Source organism: Tachypleus tridentatus, chromosome 10 (assembly GCF_004210375.1).
Source record: "Tachypleus tridentatus isolate NWPU-2018 chromosome 10, ASM421037v1, whole genome shotgun sequence".
NCBI classification, from domain to species: domain Eukaryota; kingdom Metazoa; phylum Arthropoda; class Merostomata; order Xiphosura; family Limulidae; genus Tachypleus; species Tachypleus tridentatus.
In genome coordinates this window covers 157,470,529-157,498,325 of record NC_134834.1, presented here as the reverse complement: position 1 = coordinate 157,498,325, position 27,797 = coordinate 157,470,529, and the positions used below count along the sequence as shown (strand labels likewise).

The 27,797-nt window shown below is 31.5% G+C and overlaps 1 protein-coding gene across 4 annotated transcripts; it reads right to left on the bottom strand.

Moving 5' to 3' along the window:
* Nucleotides 1–197: 197 nt before the first annotated feature.
* phr6-4 ((6-4)-photolyase) lies at nt 198–27,251 on the bottom strand. Of its 4 annotated transcripts, none has more exons than XM_076464803.1 (12): nt 26,967–27,250; nt 23,171–23,393; nt 22,524–22,718; nt 17,952–18,064; nt 17,050–17,204; nt 12,223–12,369; nt 10,545–10,712; nt 7,896–8,036; nt 5,743–5,894; nt 3,710–3,779; nt 3,416–3,551; nt 198–1,186 (listed from the first exon to the last, which is right to left on the bottom strand). In XM_076464803.1, exons 1-12 carry the CDS (start codon nt 27,199–27,201, stop codon nt 1,119–1,121), a joined length of 1,803 nt encoding a protein of 600 aa, XP_076320918.1. In that variant the 5' UTR covers nt 27,202–27,250; the 3' UTR covers nt 198–1,118. The 4 variants fall into 4 exon arrangements, with proteins under 4 accessions (XP_076320918.1, XP_076320920.1, XP_076320922.1 ...); XM_076464805.1 differs by lacking the exon at nt 26,967–27,250 and adding an exon at nt 24,274–24,412; XM_076464807.1 differs by lacking the exon at nt 26,967–27,250 and adding an exon at nt 23,514–23,774.
* Between the last annotated feature and the right edge of the window lie 546 nt (nt 27,252–27,797).

Here is a 27,797-nt window from a genome sequence, read left to right as displayed (position 1 = left end):
AAAATTTGTGGTCCTTTCACTCCCCCTGCTACCCACCACAATTAAATTGACTTGTCAGTTTATAAATATCATAACTATTTATAAATTGAAAAGCTGACTGAGAAATATTTTGTTGATTAATTTATCATTTTTCCACTTTATTAAACTGCCTGCTTATTAATTAAATCAACATATCATTTTATGAAACTTACACCTAATTTTATTTATTAAACTGCTTTATTTATAAATCAACAACTAAAACTCTCGGCCAGTTTCTACTATCATAAGATACATACAATACCATATTTCATTTTAGTTCTTTTTTGTTTAACAAGTATCAGTGGAATGTTAAAACGATTAAAACTTTCAAAATGTTACTTGAATTAAGAAAGTAAGTTAGATTAAAATAATTACAATATGTCTGTCATTTATACTACATATGAATACAATTAAATCAGGTTAAAACAATTTATGTTAAGCATAGGCAATATTTTAAAATTTTGTTAGTAAAATGTTTGTAGTTTAGAGTTTAGACCATCTTAATAGTATTGGTAAACTACAAACAATACTTTAATATAGTCTGTTACTTTTATTCCATAAAAAGCCTCAAAGAGTTCCCCATGTAATTTATGTATGTGTATGAAAACCATTAACCAATACACATCAAATACTTAAAGATTAAAAATAAATATGATGCCCAAGATTGTCAATGAGTTACACAGGTTTCAGGAAATTCTCCATTACTAACCCTATACAAGGGTAAACTGAAAGAACAATACTACACTTCTCTTCGTGGTATAAAGCATATTACATGTATGGTGTTCTGAGCTGACTTTACTCACCAAACTGAACACTTATTTGTAAAGGATTTGAGAATATGTAGCATTGCTACTACCAATTTATTATGCTTATAAAAATATTAAATCAAATGTAAAATATTTAAAGTGATAAAAATAAAGTCCAGTCTATTATTCAGTTCATCACTTGTTACTAAGTAAATTTTGTCAGTGTTTACTTTTAAAAATCAGAAATAATAATATATACTCAAAAAATTCAATAAGAAAATTGGAAAGTATCTCTGAAATTATATTTAAACAAACAAATCTTGGTACTTGATTCCTTTAAAATATTTTTTTGTTCTAGGATTTAGTTTTCTTTGTAGACAAGAAACTCCTCACTGTCTCTTCTGGTGATCTCTTTTTGGTAGCTAATAATTGAAATAAAAAATGAATTTAAGTACAATGTTGCATAAAGCTACTGTAATAGTAGAAAATGAAAAGAAAGCATTACAACAACAAATTACATAAAGTCTGCTACGTTAATGAAAACGTCTCATGTCACTAATATGCACAACCTCATTCTACACACTCTCTCTTTCTCTCTCTCTCTCTCTCACACACACACACACACACACACATAAAAGTTGTAAAAATATTGAAAATATTTTTTGCGAAAATTCACTTTGTGTTCTGAAACTGGCATTCTGCCCGTACGTTTTTTGACAATTTATGTGTCACATTTGAAATGATATATCTGTATTTTGATGGTACTGAAAAATAACTATGGCCCATGAAAGTTTTTGTTGAAATGAATAAAAAAATAAAAATAATATCCTGAGAAAAACATTTAGAAGCAAACAAAATAAATCAATTCCTGAAAGAAAGCATCTAATTCCTAAAATTCAAGAGTCAGAAGAAAAAGTACACTATTAAAAGTACTTGTATTTTTCAAAGACGTCCAGAACTGAGTGATGAATATTAATTAATAAGGCTTACATCCCATTATCATTGTAGATTAAATTAAACTATTATGAAACATTTTTGAGCATCCTAGAAAATGATGAGACTTGGGGTTAACAGCTGAGCAGATGACATAATGCTGAAAACTTTGATACAGAAATACTAATTAAAGTGTTATACTCTCCTTGCTAGTGTACAACTGTAAATTGAACAATGTGCCTTCATTTATTAGTTTATAATGCATTCCCAGATTCTAACTAAATCAGAACTCAAATTTATGTTGGCATTTATTATTTTAAAGATGTTTTGTGTTGTATACTATAACTGGTGTCTTGAAAACAGAACATTATTATAAACATCTACTCATGTTTCTCATCACAAAGTTTTAACTTGGATGTTTCTACGAGAGACATTATCAAGTCCAATAAATCACATCAGAAAATGATCATATCAATAAAGAAAACACAAACTGTGAAATTGCAGAAAGCATATAAATTTTACATGAAACAGTTATCCAAGCAAAACATTAAACATAGCTTATCATTGCAGTATCTCCAAAGTGGATCATGAAATTGTTAAACTGATACTGTTAATTATTATTTCCTCTATATATAAATTAAGCGATTTGATGGAAATTTCTTAAACATTACGTTAAAAAGTATAAAGCAGAAGTGAAACAGTGAGCTACATGTTCTTTTTCCTGACAAGCAGACTAATTACACAATAACCTTCCTGACAAGCAGACTAATTACACAATAACCTTCTTGACAAGCAGACTAATTACATAATAACCTTTTGTACATTTGTGTCTGTATCTCAGAGATTTCCTTGAAAGATAAAGAAAAAATACTAAAAACAAAAGCATAAGAATTTCTCTACCATATTGTCACATGAAAAGATAGTATATATTAAGTAAATGGAGCATCTTGATGGGTGTAGTTTTAAATGTAGCCTCTTCAGCCTTATGCAGTACTAGCTACAATTTAGTAGTGAAGCAACTTACACATGTTGTTCATATCTAACAAACCATCACAAACTTTAATAATTAGAAAATAATACATTCATCAAGTCTTTAATTATCTCATACTTAAGGTTATTTTAAACCCATTTACCCAAAAGAGTACCAAAGGCCAGTTGTAAGTATAAAATGATGTCACATAAGGGATAGTTAACATTGCAATTTGTACTGTTGTGATGTCAGTAAAATGTGCTCATGCCATGAATAATATGGAGAATTATGCACTCTGTAGGCTATAGTGTGAGAAACAAACTTAAAAATCAAGAAAAAATATATTTGTTACTCTTACTTTTGATTTTATCTATTTTTGAAAGATAACACTTTTGGATATCCTATACAAGTACATCTAGTTATAATTCTACAATTGATACAAATTACACTTTACTTTTGCTTAAATTAAAACAATCTGTAAATTCATAAAACAGCAAAGTCTTTTTTATTTTTTGTAATAACTCAGAAGTTAAAAAACTTTCAGGTATGCGCCACCAAACAATGCAAGGTATAAAGTTTAAGAGTTAACATATCTTAACCTAAAAACACATGACATAGTGTTTAAGAGTTAACATATCTTAACCTAAAAACACATGACATAGTGTTTTTAAATGAAATAAAATGAAGGTTATGAAGTAAGGCTAAAATAAAACAAATTAAATAACTTTGATCAAACAGTTTAACTTACTCTTCTGTTCATCTGCTGTTTTGTTTTCTTTGTATGCTTTGTTCATTTTTTCCAAGTTTTTCTTCCTGGCTTTATCGTGGTCAACGATAGGTTTTGGGTAGTCTTTCCCAATTATGCAACCTATCTGTTGTTGAACCTGGAAAGAAAGTTTACAGATTGGTTGTTGTTCAACTTATTGGTGCTATCTCTTACTTTAATCCAAGTATGTTACAAGAGAAAAACCTGTAAGTGCCTAGTAAAAGTTAGATATCAAAACTATTTCTTTAAATCACATCATGAGATATTGGGTACTACCTTCAGTGGTGCTTTCCAAGGTTCATAAATGTACTCTGAAGGCATTCTCTTTAGTACAGGAAGATATTTTCTGAAAGAGCAAGAAAACAATAATTTGGAAATACCTAAATCATCAAAAGAATTATTAGCTGAATTTTACACATCTAGTATTATATATATATTGTGTTATCTTACAACTAATATGTGTAGATGCTTTATTTTTAAAGCATATTTTTGTAATAATATCAAACATCTTAGTTATGTAGTAAGCTAGAAATAAAGGTATTCAAGAGATTCATAACTATCAAAATATATATACATATCCTCCAACTCGAAATATTTTTATCCACTTTACAGATGAAATGTTTTATTCATAAACATGCATGTATTGTAGTTAATCGTAAAGCACATTGTAGTAGAAAATAAGAATTATATTTCCTTCCCCAGGGCTTGTTAGTTAAGCCTATAATAAACTCAAATTAATAACTGGCTAAGTTTATTTTCACCATAAGATGAGATGATAGCAAGTGGATAGGCAAATAAGGGAATACTTGAGTTTTCCAAAAGGATGTATTGATTTGTCAACCATTTCAATTTATACACAAAGATCTATATTTGATTACTGAAATACTTTTTCTCAAGTTCTTTTCTGTATTTATTTTCATATTTCTCCTATCATATTTACTGACCTGTCCATAGTTCATCATAATTTATTTTCAGGCTGAAATGACTAATAAAGACATTATCTTTTATTATGCCAAAAAAACTTTTAATATACATGTGTGCATGTGTTTGAAATGTGGTCACATGTTCTTAAAATATCAAACCTATTTACTGACAGTCTGTTTCATTATAACAAGGTCTTGCACATGAAAGTTTAAATACTTGCTGTTATCCCATATTTTAATAACAACACACTGCTCTCAATATATATGTGGCTATAAAAGTAACAAAGGAGTGCATAATGCCATAATATAAGAATAAATGATGCAGAAGGTCTAATTTAATATACCAAGCCAAACGGTTCATTACCTAAAACTATTCTAATTAACTAAGTTGTTTCAATTTCAGTGAAACTGATAAAGTTATTAATACAGATCACCTTTTCAAAATTACATCATTTTCATTCAACTTGATTTTTAATAATAACACAATTAGTAAGTGTATCTCACATTTTCTTATTAGTTTTAATGGATTAAGTCTTTATTTTGAAAATATCTTTTCATTACTGAAAGAAATAACTTTGATTTCTTCTCTTCCAGAAAAAGTTTTTGTTCTTACAGTATTTCTGTTTTAACATTTTAATCATGAAAGCATTAACAACATATTTAACACAGGAGTAACACTAAAATGTGGAAAATAAGCAATCTGTTTGAGAAGATAAAAAATTTTTCTCTTTCAATAAGGCCCCAAAATTTTCTATTTTCATTAAGTTATATAAAAAAAAAGAGATCTCTATTATTATCTTAAGTTTTCATAAGATGTATTTCCATGGAGAATACATATTTGTGTGTTGCCCTTCTTTGCTGAAAATGACAAAAAACTAGACTGCTTATTTTACTCTATCATTCCAACTAGACAAATGATGTGGAATTTGAATATCATCGAACTGTTTTCAGATTGTATCTATTAATACTAGCTCAACTATTCATATGTAGATTAAAACAAATGTCTCCAAAATAAAACCTTGTTATCAAGCTGCAAAAGTGGTGGCATTAAACCAGATTGTTGTTTGAAGATTGTTTTGACCTGAAAAAGGCCTCAGTATAGCAGTATAAATGTTGAACCACTCCAAAAACAGGGAGGTGTTGCCCACCCAAGCCAAGACTCTTCTATTATCCCTATTCACTACAACAGATGCATTAACAACCAGATATAAAGAATTTAAGTTATGTTAACTAACATTTAAAAATTAACATCTTGTAATAAAAGACACATCTAAGATACAAAATTATTATATAAATTATTTTGATAATAAAAATTATTAGAAACAAGAAATGTCACGACATACAAGTCACTGTACGTATTCTCAAGGTAAAGAAACAATAAACTACCTGATATAGTCTCCATTTTTGTCTGTATTTTTTCCAAATGCAACAGGACTGTAGATCCTAAAGTACTGATGAAAAAAGGCACTAGCTGATAGCCACATCCAGTTCCCTGCATTCAGACTCCAGTCAGCATCAAGGAGGAACTCCTCAAATACCTAAAGAATCAAACCAAGTGAACAGGTTTAATATCTTTCAACAAGATGAATTACACATTGTATTGTGTAATACTGATAGTCACTATTATCAACACACATTACCAGGTTCTCACTGAGAGTCACTATTATCAACACACATTACCAGGTTCTCACTGAGAGTCACTATTATCAACACACATTACCAGGTTCTCACTGAGAGTCACTATTATCAACACACATTACCAGGTTCTCACTGAGAGTCACTATTATCAACACACATTACCAGGTTCTCACTGAGAGTCACTATTATCAACACACATCACCAGGTTCTCACTGAGAGTCACTATTATCAACACACATTACCAGGTTCTCACTGAGAGTCACTATTATCAACACACATTACCAGGTTCTGCTATAAGAAACTGATTTATCAGCCTTTATTTAACTGAAATCTTCAATTTAAATCAAAAGTTCTTCTCAAGTACTAAACCCTAATACAAAATAAGAATCTGCTAAATGTACAACTACCAAAATATTCTAAGCTTTCAAATATTCCATTAATAAATGAACATTACCTTTGACATATACAGAGCTCTCACAAACTATGTTTGTGTATAAACACAAAGATGGTTGGATAAACATGGCACCTACAGTTTTGCCAGCTGGTATAAAATATATAAAATCAAACTGATCGGGTGGTTTTAAAATTTGATCTGCTTATTACATCAACTCATCAGGAACAGTAGTTAAAATCATGAGTTTAATACCAGAGCTCAGTCATTCACTCATCAGTTGATTAACAAGACTTATAACTATCCAAAGTTAAAACTTGAGAAAAAAATATTCATTTCAAGTGTTTCACCTCATCAGAGGACATATTCATCATGATTTGTACTGACATTACTGTATTCATAAGACAAAATACAATTTATTGCGTTTCAAAATCACCATGCATTGTCACCTGTAGACATTTATTGTTTATTTTATATTTCTTTTTACTATTCTATCTACTGGAAAAACTGGAGGTTGTATAGATCTCCCACTACTACTAGCCCTATATTCCAACAATGTATTTTCTCTCTTGCTCCATCCTAAATATATATTATACTTCAGATTGTTTTTAATCTACTTAAGAAAAATAACAGAATCTCTTTTATTTTCATATCATTTCATATTGACGATGAAAGTGTTGGAAAGCCATAATTTGTTTATTTACGGGACTATCCAGCTAAATGTTTTTGGCAAGTAAAGTGTTTTAAATGCATAAACTTGAATGTTTAAACATGCAATTCATAAAAACAAAAGTGTATGTGGGCCAAATAAACTCAGTAATGGGGGCTGTATAGGCCCTGCAAGCTGCCAGATGATTTACGCTGAATTCAATTCTTCAACACATTATGCTAACATAAACTACCTTATCAAATTATTACTGAATCAAGGTCACTGGCATTTACCTCAAAGCAAGATTCTAAATTAAAAAAACATGGAACAAATGTTTCAAAATGTTGAAGAAAAGCATGGTGCAGAAGGAATCGAAATACTAAAAGATAAGCAAGTGTTACAGGGCCATAAGATATTTTAAAATACAGACCTCATAATGATATCTCAAGTAAACTTATTAGCAGGTACAAAACCAAAGGCAATTATTATTCAGTCTGTAAGAAGAAATAATGAAGGACATAAACACAAACAAAGCAGTTATCTTAAGTTTGAAAATGCAGTAATACATAACACACACTCAAGTAATGTTTCCCATTTGATATAAATAGAAAAACTGGTAACAAAATCAAAACACAAGAGTACAATCCCAATACTCAACAATAAAGAAACTATGTTCTTAATGTAATTTTTTATTGGAAGTCACCATTAAACACAATGTAAAGAAATGCAAAAAGTGATGTGTTTCACCTAGCAAGCAAAAAAATATCTTCAGTTGGGTATAAAAACAGCTTCTGGAATAATATTTGAAAGAACATAACTACCACTAGTAATACATAATTAAAGATATGTACTTTGTTATACCTTCATGCCATGTTCCCATGAGACCCAGAGGTCTCCACGAGTCAAGAAGCAAGCAACAGCATGCCTAGCAAGGTGATGAATCCACCCCTCCTGTCTTAATTGTGTCATGATAGCATCAATGAATGGAAAGCCTGTTTGAGCCTAAGAATAAAACAAAACAGCATAAAAATATATGTCCACATATTAAGTTAGATCACTATTTCCTAAAAGGTTCATAAAAAATAGCATAAAGTAATACACATAAAAATACATTTCACTTTTATACTGATATTCTAAAACATACAATACACTAAAATAAATCACAATAATAAGGTTAAAGTGATGAACAGCTGAAAGCAGAATCATAAGCCATCTTATTTACCACTGTCTGCTTGAAATATCCATGGGTATGGCTTTATTCTCACTTTACTAAAATACAGTAATGAGAACTGTGTGTGTGCCACAATTTTGTTAATACTTGCAGATGTGCCATGAGTGCTTTAAAACATCAGCTTTCACAGGAAATCCATCATTGCTTATAAAGTCTGAAGAATATACTTACTACTAAGATTAAAAGGATAATGTAGAAACAGCATTATAGGTTAACAACATAAACTACAGCTCTGAACCTTTATGTTGTCCTTCAGTGCTGACATAAAACAAACTGTAGTCTATACTATTCTTCGTATTAATCAAATAATCAAGCTTTAATTACAAACATAGCTCTAATGTTGCATAAGATGATATTACAGGAAGTACACTGAAAATAGAAATGACTAAAGAATACCTTAACTTCATACCACAGACCATCTTATCTCTTGATGTTTAGTAGTACAATGAAAAACGTTATACTTACCAACCAAAAATATATGAATTTCAAATGCAGATTTTGCTTTTGCTATTTTTTTGTACATTTTACAAAAATAAATTAAACTTAATTTTAATTTCATTTCTAGAATTGTGACAGCTCATCTACTAACTGATAACATTCAATAATAAATATAATAGAAAACATTTAAAAGAATTATAGAAACTGATAATAAAAGATAGAGGTTACATAAATCTATTACTTAAAACATTAACAACTATCTTGACATGAGAATTGATTAATGATACATTTCTATTAACCCTTTTGCACTGGAACCCCTTTAAATGCTTTTCTGAGCTGGTCACTGTATTACATTCAAAATTTAATTAATTATTGTTAATGTAAATGTATGTGAATTAATTTAATATTATAATGTGTATTATAATATGAAGTTTTATTTTAGCCAAGTCTGTAGTCCTTTATTGCAAAATAAACTTTTAAAAACTACTTAAAACTTCGTATGTATTGTCACATGACCAACAAACTATAAAAAATCTATACTTTAGCTCTCTGTATCTTCAATAATATAATGGAAATCAAGGCATGTTTAGCCACTAAGATGCTACATAATCTTATGACTTGTTCCTTTCAAAGTTTTCTGAATGAATACAGTTCCAACAAGTAACTTTTTCAACCCCTTATTGCTGCTATGCCCACTTTCAACAGATTTGTTGGAGCTCTATCCTCTCCATGTGCAAGCTACATACAAATGTCTACATAACAATTACAAAGAGCTCAGTTTACAGTATAAACAAACGGGTTATTTTGAAATTGGTGTACAGAGTTCACAAAATTGACCACAGTATGGTTGGTGCTTGAATGATAACACTAATGGTTGTTTCTTACCTAACTATGCTATAATTGGACACAGTTTAAATTGTTTGAGGTCTTATTATTATATTTTAGTTGATTACGTATTACTTATGTTTTATAATGCATAATTAAAAGATTTAAACTTTTTTTTTTTTTTAAATATAATCATATTTTGCATCCTTTCTTAAAGCTCACAACATTACACACTGAAAGAAAATTTTACTGAAGGGTTGGGCATGTCTCTCAAAGAAACTGTAATATACCTTGAGGGACAATTTGACTTGTGTCATGATGAATAACACAAGAGGTAAAGAAGGAAAAATAACACATTAATGGTCAAGTATATCTGAAATGGAAAATGAGATGAAATGACAAATTTAACAAAAAGAAACTCTTCAAAGATATTTTACCAACAATAAAGGTATATTTTTTCAATTTTCTAATGTTAATTATTTTGTTGCACTGCACATTGATGACAAAAGCTAGAGTTGGTGATATGGTATAAAAATGAGAAATAAAATATGTAAAATTGCTTAAAAACTTTTAATATCCTTTTAAAAGTTGTAAAGATTATGGAAATGAAATATGAAAACTGAAAGATGAAAAAAAGTATTTTTATACTTAAAATTAATCACTTTGGACTCAATTTGTTAATAGTTTGAATGCAAGTGACTACAACAGAAAAATATTATATTTTTAGTAAAAACAATCCTAAAACTGTAATTATTTGTGTACAAGATACTTATAATCTTTATCAAAATCTTTTAAGTTTTTGAATGGATGCATTACAAAATCTCAGAGTTACCTTGTATACTGTTGTACAAGTAAAATTCACAACTTGATTCACACAAACTACAAAAGGATTAAACATGAAAGATTTACAATGCCTTCTAAACCCTTTCTGAACACTTAGATATTTAGCATTGTTGTAATAACTCATGAAAATAAGATTTATTTGAAGGATTTTAGATATCTAATCTTTATTTCACCTTTGTCCAAGCTTCCAAAAATTCAGGGTTGTTGCTCCAAGGAATTTGTTTACAAAGAGGGTTTCCCTTCATTTGATCAAAATTAGGAGTTGCATAGCCAACAATGTAAAAAAACTCTCTCCACAACAGCTGTCCTTCCAAAGAAACTGGGGGCTTTGTACAATTTCCCTATGATCAGTTATACACATGTTTATCAAAAACAATTATTGTTTGTATTCCAGAAAATTCACAAACATTTCAATAAGCCCACATAATAGCTTGTGATAACTGAATTCTACAATTCAAATGTTATTTATCTCTCATTTATTACCAAATAATTTTCTTACTCACAAAATATAATGAAAATTACACATTACAAGAGTTTTTAACATCTAAATTAAAAAATCATAAGTATAACTAATAATGCACAATGGGACTTCTGAAACCATTAGGACAGGTTGTAAATCAAATTCTCACCTCTTGGATAATTAATGTTTCTTAGATAATCTTACAATACATTAGCTACTTTATAAGGCTCCCCACCATATTCTAAGCAAAATGATATGTTTTGTGTTTGTAGATTTCAAAACCCATAAGTCAGGAAATTTTACAATTTAAGGATGTTAAACATTTTCAGAATATTTTTCTTAACAAACTTATAATATACACCTACTTTAAGATGTTACTTTTATACAAACTTATATTTAAAATATCTTTGCATAAAATGGGAATTTGTAAAATCCTTCAGCATATTATCACTCATTTGAAAATGTTAAGTTTACATATAAATCTGGATATTCTAGTTATTTGATCTGATAAAGATTTTACTGTTAATTCCTATCAAAAGCCTGTGTTTACTGTTTTATACTTTAAGTTTCAAAATTTTATTCATGAATTCTTTAAATGAAATTTTATAGTATTCATAACTATTAGAAAAAATTCTTTGAATAAAATTTAATGCATCTTAATCACTAGAATTTATAAAATTTACAGTTATACTTTTGCATTTAATTTGAAACAACAAATATAAACAATTAAATTCATCAATTCCAGTCATCGAGAAGTTTACTGCTTAGCACCAAGCTATACAATGGGCTATTTGTGATATGCTATATAAACTGACTGGTTTAAATAAAAAGTAGGTGTTTTTGCTATAACGTTCAGTCCACTTTGTGTAATCTGTTTTTGGCAGAAATACCCTGAGACTTATTAATGAGCTAATGTAAGGGGGGAGGGGCACTTTGCATAATAGGTATCATTCTGCTTCTACCTGGAAATTAAAACATTCTCATGAGAAAACCTATGAATAAAATAAAAAAAAACTCTTTGTCACAATTATAATAAAAATAAATTATATATACACACAACTTGTAACTAATATCTTAATACAAACTTTTTTGAAGTTCAGTGTGTATGAATACATTACAACAACAAACATGAATCTTTACCTACATCTGCTCACTTTCAATGCCCAATGATATTCTTTAAGTTTGAACTCATAAACTTACTATCTATGAGCTTATTAGTTTATAAACTAAAATTTCACATATCTATATGTGTGTACACAAATTGGTTATAACATCAGACAATAAAGAAACAGAGTGGGTGTGCAGAATTTCACCAGAAGAAACAATGTGAACATTTTTTGTTAACATTGTGATAAAATCTCTTTCCCATTTTGGTAAAATCTCCTTCTCACCTTATAATTGTTGTAGACATCCTGTAGTCTGTAATAAAGTGTTCTAACTGAAAGACACCCAAACTTGAGGTAAGGACTCAAAACTGTCGTACTTGGTTCCAGTGAGTTTGGTTGTGTTTTAGGCTTCTCAAACTTGCAAACCCATGACTGTGAGTTGTGATAACAAAACTGTCAGTGATCCATATTAAAGTTTGAAATGTACTAGAACTTAATATGACAGATAAAATACTTTTCTTATTTATTTACATATGACTGTGCCTAAACATACAAGTCATTGCAAAGGGGTAAAAAAAGCTTAGTACTTTGACATACTACAAATTTTCAGTAAAAGAAATAAAACCTGCATAAATAAACACAAAACTTTGATATATTTTACAATATTATGCCAGCACATAAATATAAATATGTTAAAACTCAAAGAATAAAAATTATAAATAGCTAATATTACTTTAAAATGATAAGTGTATGAAAACAAACAGAACTAAAATAAAATAATTTAATCACATAATAAACAAAGAACTTTTACAAATTACTGCCAACTCAACATGATGACATTATTTAGTATTGTAACTTAAAACACAAGTTTTTCTAATTAGATGATAATTCTAAAAAAGTAGAGAATTACTATACAACTTCTTTAACTTGCCCAAAGTCCAAGACATACAACATACTAATAACCCAAAACAAAACGATGCTACTTGGTCCAGCTACCTATTTTTTAATACAATTTGTCTTAAATACCTCCACTCACATAAATACACTGCTGGCCAAAATCTTAAGACCAATGAACATAAAGAAAAAATATGCATTTTGCGTTGTTATACTTAATCACTTATTTGAGTAGAGCTTCAAAAGATGAAAATAAGAAAAGGGAAAATAAAAATTAAAAACCTTTTAGCATTTAATAGGGAAAATGTGAGCACTAAGAAATTAGCCTAAATACTAGCTGGTCAAAAGTTTAAGACCATACTGAAAGGAAGCATTAATCAGTAAACACATAACAAAATTTAGTCATTTGTGTTCAAGCATAAGCATTGTCAACATCTCCCACTGACATCTCCTGTGTTACATTTGGTAAAAACATGGCAAAGGCTAAAAAGTTGACAGAGTTTGAACGTGGCAGAATTGTCGAGCTGCAAAAGCAAGGTCTCTCTCAACGTGCCATCGCTGGTGAGATTGGGCGAAGTAAAACTGCTGTTGCAAATTTCTTAAAAGACCCTAAGGGAAAACGGAAGGAGAATTTCAAGTGGTCGGCCCAAGAAAATTTTGCCAGCGTTGAGCAGGAGAATTTGACAGGTTGTTTGGCAAGACACCACCCAATCGTCGAACCATATTAAGGCCCTTACAGATGCAGAATGCAGCTCAAGAACAATAAGACATCATCTACAAGTGAAAGGCTTTAAAAACTGTAAATGTCTTCAAAGGCCACATCTCCTTCCACACCCCAAAACTTTGCTGAGAAGCACCAAACATGGGATGTAGAAAAGTGGATGAAGGTTTTGTTCTCTGATGAGAAAAAAATTAACCTGGATGGTCCATATGGCTTCCAACATTACTGGCATGTTAAGGATATCCCACCAGAGACATTTTCTACACGACACAGTGGAGGAGGTTCCATCATGATCAGGGGGTGATTTCTCATTCCATGGAACAATGGAGCTTCAGGTTATAGAGGGGCATCAAACAGCAGCTGGCTACATTGGCATGGTGGAGAGAGCATCATTATTGACTGAAGGCCCTCCTTTGTGTGGAAATGACTTTGTGTGGAAGTGTTACATAGTTATATATACATACAATTTGTTTTTTATTAACATTTTCAGGAGATGCCTCCATGGTCCATCACCACAGTGTCTTGAATCTGGAATATGGTAAAGAACTCTCAAACTCCACTAAAAATAAAAAGGGACAGAAAGCTTGGTGGAGGAAAGTCTGGAGGAATTACAACACCTTAGAAAGTGCAATGGGTGACCACAAAACCTTGTTTTGAAAAGCAAACTATACTGATTAATTCAATTATTCATAAGACATAGCACAGATGGGCAGCTATCCCCTTCTGCTTTTACCTGTGAAGTCCACATGTGAGTACAGTCTGGAAAGGGCATGTTAATGTAAGTTTATCTTCACAATATATTTGCTACAAGTATTTTTGTGGAACACTGAATCTCAGCAGTGTGTGTTTAGTTGCTATGGAATTAAAATTGTTAAGTTATCATGGCTTTAGAGTGCAGTTTTTATTAATTTAAGTACACCTGGCAGGCACCATTCACCATAAAGAAAAAAAGAAAGGATAGAAATGCTCCTGAAAAATCAAAGGTATATATATATACTAAAAAGTAACTTAGTCATAACCTCACAAGAGAGTGAAGAATGGAAACAGATAGATGACAGTTCCATGACAAGGAAGAAACAGCTACCCACTGTAGAGAATGAGAAATGAACATATGAGGTGTAGTCCCAGTGCTTGACAGACAAAATACAGACTACAGGTTTGATATGCAGGCAAAAAAGAAGGTGCATGGTTGGAGTGAAGACACCAGGAAGTGATAATGGAAAGAAAAATATAATGAATTAATAACTAATCAAATCACAAATAAACCTAATAGGTCAGGGAGGAAAGACTAAAAATCACAAACAAAACAGTGAAGTGAGGGAATAAACTTGTATAAAGGGATTTAAATGGAAAGACGTATTGAAAACAGTGAAAACACTAAATGTACATACTAGACCAACAATGTCATCTGGAACCAACTGAGAAGAAATGTGGAAGGTGGTAAAAAACAGAAGAGTCAAAAGGAAGGACAGTGATATTATGAGCAGGTAAAGTGGATTCCAGCCCCCCGAGGGCCCACACAAACAAAATTAAGGGTAAGAAATATAAATTATAAATTAAGTGAAATTAACAGTAAGAAATTTGGTAGTGAAAGAAACATACATAATGCATGTTATGTGTTGAAAACCAATAAAATAGTTAATATAACTAGCAAGTAGTCTAGAAGTATAATTACAGGTAAACCAAAATTAATAGACACATGTTAATCCTAATGCAACATTGAAAGATAAAGGATATTGCAGATCTCTAAAATAAAAACCTTAACCTAACAATAAGTAGAATAACAATGAAAATTAAATAAATAATTAATAATATGAAATAACTGTGTGTTATCAATAATGTGTGTATGAGATGTTATGCAATATAAAACAATATAGTTAAATGAATGATTGATAAACCAACCAGTAAGATGAATTACAGGTAATCCTAAAATAACAAACCCTTAATACCAGTAGTACAGAACAAAATGACACAACTAAGCCTAATTTTATACTTGAATTGGACTATAAATATTGACTAATCTAACAAAACTTGTATTATAGAACTCAAAGAACTACAGATAATAGTAAAAATAAAATTATTCAAAAACCCTTATAATATAATGTTTTATCTTTCCAAAATTAACGGACTGTACATCAACATGCATACACCCCCAAACTCAAAATGAGGCCTTTCAAAGATCAGTTCATTGAACAATCAATCTCCCCACAAAGAAAAGCTGAAAATTTTCTCATAGAGTACAGTGGCCAGAAGACTGTATAACTGTGCTAATTGAACATACAGCCAAAATGGTAATATAATGCAAAACGAATAACCAAACACAAGCAAGTTGGCAGAAACAACTAAAATTTTTTTAAATGAATTAATGTTTTGTAACCGAGTAGAAATATAAAATAATTATACTTTGGAATAACTCAAAAAGTTACAAGTATCACTAATGCATAATAGACTTGTTGAAAGAAATTAATACAGAAATATGGAAAAAATTAAAGCACTTGAAGAAAGCACAAACTAAACATTATTTAGTACTGCTAAATAAGAAATGATAGCTCAGTAGAAATGAATAGTGTGTGTTGCATGCATCAAGAGAGTGTGTCACACCCTACTGGTGGAGATTTATTGCATGATGATTTGCATCAGAGACTTGAATGGTTCAATTCCAGTTGGGTGGGAGCATCAAGGCTTGTAGCAAATGCAAAAATCATTTTTTTATATAGAGAGCAGAATTGAACATTCTAAGAATATCTATTCATGTGAGAAGAGGTAACGTACTGTATCAAAAGCAACTTTTGTATAAAGGACTCATGTTGTTGTTTATGATAGAGACTATTATTTATTGCATTCACACTGTTGCCTGGGCCACATGCATTGCTCTTTTCCACTGCTATTTGTATCTATGGATTCTCAACTGTTATAACACACCACCACTAGACTACAACTTGATGCAAATCTCTGTTAGGATGATCCTGGATCACCAAGTTCATCGAAATTTACTTATTTTCCATTGTCATTAAACATAGTGGTTATTCTCATCTCAGAAATTAAAAATCCCTGATCACAACATATATTTATAATCTGATCTGTGAGTATTTTTGCATTGTAAAGAGCTATTAAACAGTTGCCTATGGAGTATCTATGTCACAATTTAGACCTGATTTATGTTGTTCCACAGATTTATGATTAGTCCACTTAATATTGCTTTTTCCCTATCCCAAGATTTTTGTAAAATAATGCCATTGATACATTTACTAAAGTTATTTCTTAAGTCTGTTCAGTCTCCAAAGATTTCCTAATACATTGATAATCCAGTATTAAAACATGACTGTTCAGTTTTTACCATGCTTATAGCAATACACAAAGAATTTAGAACATAGATTTTTACACACAAAAATTTGGAGTAGCTAAAATTACACACAAAACTTACTTTCAATAAAGGTATCACTGTTTGCTTAATAAACTTTATTACAATAACAAACTATTTATACAATATTTCACACCTTGTTGCTTAGTTTTTCTTTCATTCTTCTCAGTGCTTCTGTTTCTCCACCAGAATACAAGTTTGGGCCACAATCGCTTTCTCGAATACCCAGATCTTTTAAATCAGGGACATTATATTTTTCATCATGGTTTTCTTCTACAGGAGTTGAGCAATCTGAAATTAATATGAATAAAATTATTGATTTCTGTGTTCAAGCTTTACTTTTTAACTGATTGTATTTTTTCTACTCTGTTACAAAACATGGAAATTCAGGTTTTCTTTCTTTCATGACAGTGAGATGACATCCTCTATCTCCAAAATTCATATATTTGACCTTAAAAGATTTTTCAGACATCCTACATATTTAAGAGGAATCTACATTTAACAATATTTCAACATTAATTATTAAAAAAGCTACATATTTTAACTTCATTGACTTGAATTACTTTTAACATTCTACAGTATACCACAAATATGATATAGCCAGAAGACATATCAATAAAAGGAGTACAAATATAAATTATGCACATAAGTAAACATAATTATTACCTGAGAATGTGAAAATAAAATTCCTGGAAAAGCAATAAAAAAAAGATTCAAATCATATCTGCATTAAATAGATACTTCTCATAAATACACTTTATGAATACAACACAAGAAAAGCACTAGTTGTGTTATTTCTACATACCAACTTTATATATACATTATATGGAATTATCTGTAACACTGATGATGTATAGTTCAGTTATTTTTTTAGTCTCTGATAATCTTATGTTATTAGAGACCCTATCACTGAAAAGTCATGAACCCACAAGCAAGTTGGTGTGTAAATAGTCTTAAAAGAAAGGTGTTTAAAATGTTTATGCAGTCCTTACACTAAATCTAAGGTTAACACTGTTTAGAACATCTAAGAAAATTTACCTTTCAAACTATCAAAGGAAGCAACAGGTTTTGGAGGTGGACCAATCCTTTTTAACATTGTTAGTAGTGCTTGGTAAGTGTGTGGAGCAGAGCCATTGTTTTCCATCACAAGCCTATATCAAAAAATACTGGAAATTATTTTCCTCTGAAGGAGCTATTCTTATTTGAATATAGATGTAATGAGTATTGTACAAAAAACTTATATGCACTTCTATAGTGTGGATAAAAATTACAATTTTGGCATAAAATTTTTTAATTTTTTGATGTGTAAAATAAAACAAGGGAAAATGATAATTTAAATATTTTTATTACATGACATTTCAGAGAGAGAAAATAATATGCAACAATTATAGAAAAAAAACAACAACTGCTAACTGCAATGAGTCAATGCATTCTAATCAGGACAGGTTTGCTTTATGAACCTTACATACATTCAGTTGATATAGTATGTTATATTAACATTAATTGCTATTAATTTGTAATTATCATCTCTGTAGTAGCTTGCTAAGATCTGAAATTAATTATAATATCTTTGATAAATATATGTGCCATTAAAAATGAAGAATGTTTGTTTTAAACAGATATTAATCAATAGATCGAAAGATATAATGTAATAAATTTTATATTCCAGATTTTGTAAATATATAAAATTATCAATACTACCTTCATTATTTGTATTTTTCAAATATTTTATTCTACATTTGAAATTAATTTGAATAACACAGTATCTGCATCATACATGTCAAATGACAAATGGAAAATTCATACTATTTCATACTATGTTTTTTTTTCTGTAAAAATATAGAACACATTAACTTGGCTAATTTTTGGGCTACCTCATAATATTACAGTCTTGTTAATGTGCATAATAAAGATTATTATTTTTGAGTTCCGTTACAAGTTAGTTATTTAAAAATTATACATTCTTTCAGAACTATATTTATGCAAGTTGGTCCAGCATGGCCAGGTGATTAAGGTGCTCAGCATATAATATGAGGGTCATGGGTTTGAATCCCTGTTGCACCAAACATGCTAGCCCTTTCAGCAGGGTGTTATAATGTGACAGTCAATCCCACTATTCTTTGGTAAAAGAGTATCCCAAGAGTTGGCGGTGGGTGGTGATGACTAGCTGCCTTCCCTCTAGTCTTACACTGCTAAATTAGAGATGGCTAGCACAAATACCTCTTGTGTAGCTTTGCGCAAAATTCAAAGCAAATAAACAAACACAGCTGCACAATGGACTTTCTGTGCTCTGCCCACCAATGAAGGGGAGCAAATTGAGAGATCAATAGCAGTAAAGGACTGACTAGGTGCATGAAAATAAGTGGAAGAACCAGTATTGAAAAGAGTAAGGATGTGATCAGAAAGCATATGCTCTACAGAGCGACCCCTCCTATCAATAACAGCACTTCCCCAGAGGGGATGATGTCCATTAAAGTCCCCCAGGATTACTAAGAGAGACAACAACTGTTCAATTAAAATATCAAGGTCTGATTGATCATATATCTCTCCACTTGACAGGTACAGAGAACAAACAGTGATGATATGAGCCAGGGAAGCATGAATGGCTACGGCCTCCAAGGGTGTGCTGAGTGACAAAGACAGGGTGGGCACATGCTGATCAACCAACAGTGCCACCCCTCCATGTACTCATCCATCACACAGCTTGTCATTTCTGTACAGAAAAACTGCCAAAAGGTGACTGTAACAGCAGGTTTCAGAAATGTTTCCTGTAAGGAAAGACATACAGGATGGTAGGAAGCAATCAGTGTTTTGGTGTCATCCAGATTAGACTGTAAACCTCAAGAGTTCCATTGTATCAAGGTGGCCATTTTTAATGGTGTGTTAGCGAATTGGCTGGAAAACCCTTTGGTTTACGACCACTTCTTTTTTCCTTACTGTCCTTATTTGGGGAGGTTTATCAACCTCCATGGATCCTGCCCTCGGTCGATTGGGTAGGTTGTTGTTGAAGGGGATTCCAGTGACTGAGGACATGAACAAATAGCTGTTTTGCATCTTGGGGTGAGAGAAAAAGGTGTATCTGGAATCAAAGGATGTGGATCTTGGGATTTGTTGAAATGTATGGGAGGAACAGAGATGGGTGTAGAAGTTGATTCATCAAGTTTTTTAACCATGGAGGTCAAATGACTTTTCATTTGTTTTGAGAACAATTCTCTTGGAAGCACAGAGATCTGTCTGCACTCCCACTGTAGTTGTAGAATGAAGTGCAGCAGCATATGTTCGAGATGAAATGGTGGACAGCAATTTTCGAGCTTCAGGATAAGTATTGTTATGAGTCATTTTCAAATGCTGTACCTCTTCTCCTCCAACCATTTAGGGCAAGAACAAAAGTAGGAAGGGTGAGAACCATTGCAATTGACACAATGTGGGTGCATTTCACACTCATAAGCATCGTGGTCCTTGCCACCAAAACGAGCACGTCAGGGAACCACAACATGACATCTTTGAGTGACCAAACCTCTGACGCTGAAACCATCAGTGATGGTTTGGAATGTACAGCCATACCCTGCAATTAAGATAACCTGCCTTGATGGTGGCAGGTGCATGTGGTGATGTAAATGTCAAAACAAGGATATCTGTCGGCAGTGTAACTCCATTTTTGCAAGTGGAGATGCGCCTCACTGCAGAAACTCATTGAATGGAGAAACGAGTGAGAATCTCTGACTTGGGGATGTTCTTCAAATCTCTCTCAACAATAACTCTTTGCGATGAATTCAAAGTAGCATGAGGTTTAACCTCAATAGGTACATCACCAATTGCCTTTAAATTCAAGAGGAGTTCACTGTGTTGGGATGTGGATGTTTCAACCAATATCTCCAGATCAAAGCTTCTTTACTAACTTTGGAGAGCCAGCAAGTCCCTCCAGTCCCTTCTGAATAAAAAAGGGAGACATTTGCCCTAAAGCTTTCTCTGAAAGAGGATGTAGGAAGAGAAATTGAGGTACAACTGGTGGTACAGATGTTGAAGATTGCTGATCAGAGTCTTCAAGACATGGTCATTTACCTATTGACTGTTTTCTCACTATTTTATTTAAATTTTTATTAAGAGGATCCATGGGGAAAAAAAAATTTTGGTGCCCACTGACCCCACCCACCATGGAGCCCTACGAGGGGACTCACAACAATGTCCATCAAGGACACTGCAGCTACACTAGGGTTTCATGAGCATCATACCCAAACACCAGCATCAGACACAATGTCCACAACACCCATGGAGAACTTCCAACACTGGTATTTGGTTGATTCTAGCCCAAGTGGAACAGTCATTTGACCCAAGGGGGGCCACCCAAAGGCTGCCCGTCTACAGGAATTCAAGGCCAAAGTGGTGTATTAGGGTTAAACCCATCAACTACCAGGATTCTCTCCCCTTCATGGGTCGTCATGCACAGCAAACATGTGGGTGGATGTTTAGATCCCAAAGGAGGTAACCTGAAAGAACAGAACTTTCCCTGGGAGGTCCCCTTACCACATACAGGAATCCACACTGAGGAGAACTAATTAGTAAGCTTCACATCCTTCTAAATGTTTTATTCCTAAACCAGACTGCAAGATGGAAACAAATTTAATTTTTATAATTAATTTTATCTTTTGTAAAAAACAAGTGGTTTGATCTTGCATGACTTTTGAAAAATTTACATTCACAAAAAATATTTGAATTATTTGACATTTGCATTTTATATATTTAAATTAACTAGTAATTCATAGTTATAATGTATAGAACTGAAACAAACAAATTCCTTTTTGATAGTTTTCAGGATGGGTAAGAAGCAATATTCTTTTACTTTCTATATAAGGCATTGCCCCTTCTCATAAAAGGTTTTGTCTTTCTTGTTTGGGCTTTTAGTATTTTGTAGAAAAATCTGAATTAAAAGTACATTTACTTTAAGACATTTTAAGCCAAGAAGAGTTTCAGATCTCATTGCAAAGCACCTTGAAATTCTCCAGCTCCAAGGAGCCTATGTAGCCTTTAAACTCTTATTTATTTTGTCCCCATCATGAGTGGAGTTGTTGTTGTTTTTATCTGGTGCACCACCTACTTGACACATCATTATACTTAAAAGTTCTACACCAAGATACTCAACATAAGAGAGAACTAAAAGCCAAAATGTTATGTGCTAACAGGTGTAACTTTAGTTTATTTGTTTGTAATAAATAGAATGATAATACACAAACAGTAATATAAGACTCAAAAAAAAAAACAAAAGATATAATTACTTTGTTTCCAGGTTTGATGCTAGTATCCATATTGCATATATAAATTATTGAATAAAGAAAAGCACTTCATTTATTTAAAAGAAATTTAACCAGGATTTGAAAAATTACAATACAAATATTATTAAGGATTCAATTTACCACCCTTGAAATAATCTCACAAAATATTACACTGAAAATAGCTGTAATGTTTTGGTCCATTTTTATCTTTTGTCGTTAGCACAGTTTTTTTTTTTAAACGTGCGACTATATGAATGTTTTACCTGTCAAAATATTGACTTCCAATATACAAAGTTAGAAATAACACTGGAATTTTTGTAGATAAAATTAGTAATCTCACCTCTCAATGTCATATAAAGTATGAGAAACTTCTTTTTTCACTGTAACTCCCATTCTTTTGGCTAACTGATCAACCTTTTCATCTCTTTCAATACCATAAGGTTCTGTGTCAACCTCATATGTCAGAGTTTTAACATTCCATTGCTGAAAAATCTTTAGAAATACCTCAAGTGGTTTCCCTTGAATAACAAAAAGCCTGGAAAGAAACAGTATTATAAACTGTATATTTGTAAAATTGTATTTAATTTTCCACATTGAAAATTAAGTAATGATCATAAAAGCACAATATGTCCCAAAATAAAGTTGTTCAAGTGTGTAGTATTACTGATTAACAAAATGAAATATTAAATGAGAGGAAAAATGCATTATATGATATACATAACAAACAATCATTGTGAGACAGATACATATCAAGTCTTTCATAGTTTCTGAAAGCTCACCTAATATACAAATCTTATTTCATGATTAAATTGTATCTGTTCACCTAACACAAAAACTTATTATAAAATTCTACGTTGTCAAGACAGTATCTACCACAAAAAGGTCATTTAAAAAAAAAAACTCAGGAGATTTTTGCACATCATTGTTCAAGTCAAATATATTACACATAGTTGCATTTTATATATAGTGTAAAGACAGAAACTGTACCTGGAGTGTAATTTCTTTAAACTGTTGTCAAGATCTTTTAAGGACTGTAACAAAAATCTCCAGCGATTGGGTCCAACACGCATGTTTTTCACAAACCATGGGTCTAAGATAAATATAGGTCTAAAATGTTCACATTTTTCTACTGCTTTCATCAAACCTGGGTTGTCATGGAGGCGTAGACCTTTTCGAAACCAATGAACACAGGTCTCCTTCATGTTTTTTCCTATTTAACAATAGCAAAATAAAGTATTCACACCATTACAAAGGTATCAACACTGTCATTTTATGGTAAACAGTCACAGAAAAGAGCTGACAAAACTCTTTCAGCTACTTCAATACTTACGATTAATATATCTAGCAGGTTCTAGATCGTTACACCAGAAACAGTAGAAACTACATAAAAAAAAACAATCTATAACTGAAGTAAAATAACTTTTTTAAAACTCAAGTATTTATGAAATTATAACTAAGATGATAATTTTTACTAATTATATATGGTCACAAAACTAATTAGATCATGACCAGAAACGATAAAAACTAAAAACATTATCTAACGCAAACACGCGCACATTGTGTTCGATGCCTGATGAATACGTCATACAACAAAGCTGACTAAAACAGGAACATCAAAATCTATATTCCAACAAAGTTTAGGATTGTTGTTGTTTTTAATTAAAGTATTGCAAAAATAATGTTTGTAAATTTCATTCTTTGAGAAATCGTCCTGATACAATTAAAAAACAACGCAACTCTTCTCACTTTGTGTCATAAATGTATGCTTATAATTTGCTCTCACAATAAAATAATTTCAGGATTTTCCATTAATTGAAAGGATCAAAGATGAACATATTTTATACATTCAAGTCATATAATTTCACAAACATGCTGATCTTGCTGGTAAATCAACATGAAACTAAACTAAAATTCCGAGTTTTCTAACAATTTTCTAACACTACGTATCACATCGGTTTCACTGAGAACTTTTTTTTCAGAAATATGAACTTACTTTCAAAAGATACTTAATAACTATGATAATATTTTTAAAGTATACAAAATAGAAAAAAATCTTAATTGACATTTAATAACAATTTATACATAATTACCGTTTACAATGCTGGATGAGGCAAAGAGTGAAAATTTTCCAAATGTGCTTTACTTTACATATTCTTATAGAGACGAGTAAAAAATTATGTTCTTTTCAAGCTGTTTTGAACAGGACTAAAGGCATAAACCTGACCGAGACAAAAACTCAAGTATGATAAGTCGAAATCGTCAAACCAACAGTCTTTTAACTTATAATAAAAAAAAAACAAGTTCTCGCGAGAGGTTTTATGTTACCAAGTTGATATGATTGATTTGTTTGTTTGTTTTGAATTGCGTACAAAGCTACACGAGGGTGATTTGCGCTAGCCGTCCCTAATTTAGCAGTGTAAGACAAGAGGGAAGGCAGTTAGTTATCACCACCCACTGCCAACTCTTGGACTACTATTTTACCAACGAATAGTGGGATTGAAGGTAACATTATAACACCCCATAGCTGAAAGGACGAGCATGTTTGGTGCCTAAGCTGTCTGAGGCAAAGGTCAAAGCTGGTATCTTCGTTGGACCACAAATAAAGAAGATCCTGGAGTGCACAGAATTCCCCAAGAAGCTCAGTAGAAAGAAAAAAAAACACTTAGGGCAGCTTTGTCGCAGTGGCTCGGGGCTTCTTGGGCAATCACAAGGCCGAAAATTATGTGAAACTAGTTGAGGCTCTGGTGAAGAACTACAGCAAAATGGGCTGCAGTATGTCTCGGAAAGTCCATATCCTTGACGCTCATCTTAAGAAATTCAAGGATAATATGGGAACATACTCAGAGAAGCAAGGCGAGCGCTTCCACCAAAATATACTGGACTTTGAGCGCCACTATCAAGGAGAGTAGAACGAAAACATGATGGGAGACTATATTTGTGGGTTGGTACGTAAAAGTGATTTACGTTACAGTCACAAATCTCGAGAAACTACTCACTTCTAAACGTTTTTGTTCACTTTTGTATAACTTTAGCATAAATACATGTACATCTTGATTCATACGTTGTTTTATTCAGACCTTATGTAAATGAAAATGTGCAAATCTGCCAGTTTTTATATAGAAAATGGGTTACTTTCTAAATTTCATTATCCAGGTCACAAAAGCATAGTCTGAAGGGAATAATGGCTATTTTCTGTATTTTTACAACACAAGCAATTAAGAAATAACACTTACTATCCAGGAACAGAATTTGTGTTACATAGTGTTATTATAGGGTTTATTTGTCTTTATAAAATATAAAATAAATCGTTTGATGCACTACTTATCAATAAAATAATTGATAATTCCAGAAAATGAAATAACTTTTCCAGTAATAGCTAGTACAAAACATTTCTGTCTGATACTTTTTTGCACAGATAGCCCTTGAGTAGCTGTGCGCGAAATTCAAAACAAACCAAATTAATACGTTTTTACAAAACATTAATTGTTCACATTATATAAATTGGTTTATTTAATTTCTAATAATACACGTTAATCTAATAACCAAATAATATAATATAAGGTAATATATAAAAATTTCCTTAATCTTTTATTGCATTTGTTTTTGAAATTTGCACAGAGCTACTCGAGGGCTATCTGTGCTAGCCGTCCCTAATTTAGTAGTGTAAGACTAGAAGGAAGACAGCTAGTCATCACCACCCACCGCCAACTCTTGGGCTACTCTTTTACCAACGAATAGTGGGATTGACCGTAACGTTATAACGCCACCACAGCTGAAAGGGCGAGCCTGTTTTGCGCGACGGGGATGCGAACCCGCGACCCTCAGATTACGAGTCGCACGCCTTAACACGCTTAGCCATGCCTAACTTTTATTGCATATGTTTGACTATCAGTACAGTCAACTAAGGTCGTTTGTTTGGAATAAGGCAGAAAGCTACACAATGGGTTATCTCTACTCTGTTCACCATGGGTATCGAAACCCAGTTTCTAGCGTTACAAGTTCGCAAACATACCACTGTACTGTTCAGGTGTAAACTGAAAGCTCCGCGCTAATACAGCGGTATGTCTTCGGATTTACAACACTAAAATCAGGGGTTCGATTCCCCTCAGTGGGCTCAGCAGATAGCTCCATGTGGGTTTGTTATAAGAAACACACACGTAAACAAAAGTTGAATGGAAAATATACAAAATGTGAATAATTATAGGTTTTTTTAGCTGCATAATCATGATTTCAATATTATTTTTAACAACTTATACAAGCATTTTTTCTTCTGTATAAACTTCTTATTTCAACTTTTTCAAAGTAGTAGCAACAGTTTCTCTAAGTATTTACATATTTTTTAATTTTTTTTTCGTTAGACCTCCATCGAGCTTTAGGTCAATGAAGTTAATGAATGAAAGTAAGTTAACACAAATTGTCGACTCACTGTACAAAACAACTTTTGGACGAATAATCGATTTACTACATAAAAAACAAACATCGAAATATAATTAATAAAATAATTGAATTAAATTCAATATCTAATGTTTCTGAAAAATATTTTTGTAAAATAATCGATTCTAACCCTCTTGTCAAAATTTCTCTTGATTCTTTCAGTTTAACAAACGTATAAGTATGATGCACTTAAACTGACTTATTACTATTACTATATGCTCAAAGGTCGATCTCACAGTACTTCCAATATTCTATAAGACATACATTTAACTATTCACTTCTTTTCAAGTTTTATTTAATATAAATTTCTGTATACTTCGACAAATTTTGAATTTATAACTTTACCTACCAAAAAATGAAAATACATCCAGTAGCATAGTTTTTATCCTTCCTATAAAACCTGACATTACAAAGTCCCAGAATACTCGTATATTACCACTGTCATCTTCTTCGAAATGACCTTGTCGAATATTGTTGGACTCCGAAGCATAAAATTCTTTGGAAAATATCAACTGTGAACTCATTAAAATTAAAATAAATGTAAAAGGTGGAATAAAAAAACTATAATACTTATTTCTTTTCATGTTTACTGAACAAATAATCTCAAATCATTGAGTAAGTTACCAAGTCTTAAGATGAACTATGGCCTCGCTGAGTTATCATTATATTGTCACGTGGTCGATAGTATGAATGAATCTCAAAACTGCTCATACTTGCAAGTTGACTGATTGCTTTAACTCCAGCAAAAACAAATACAAAACCATATACTGCTGCATACCATATATTCCCGACATCAGCAGAAAAATAACCAACATTTGGCAAAAACTAGTAACAAAATATGACATTCCAGTTAACACCAAATTTATTCAATAACTGGGTACAAAACTGAGGTCTATAGAAAACTACACTGACAAACACCACACCAACATTATTTATAAAATACAATGTGATAACTGCCACGACTTCTATATTGGAGAAACAAGTAGAAAAATGGAAACCATATTCAAAGAACATAAAAGGTCACCTTCACACGTTTTCGAACACTGCAAGTCAAATGAACATAACATAACCATAGAAAACACTCAAATACTAAATAAAGAAATAAACATAAACAAACACAAAATTAAAGAAGCATTACTTATACAACAACTTAAACCCAAAATAAACCAATACAAAGGAA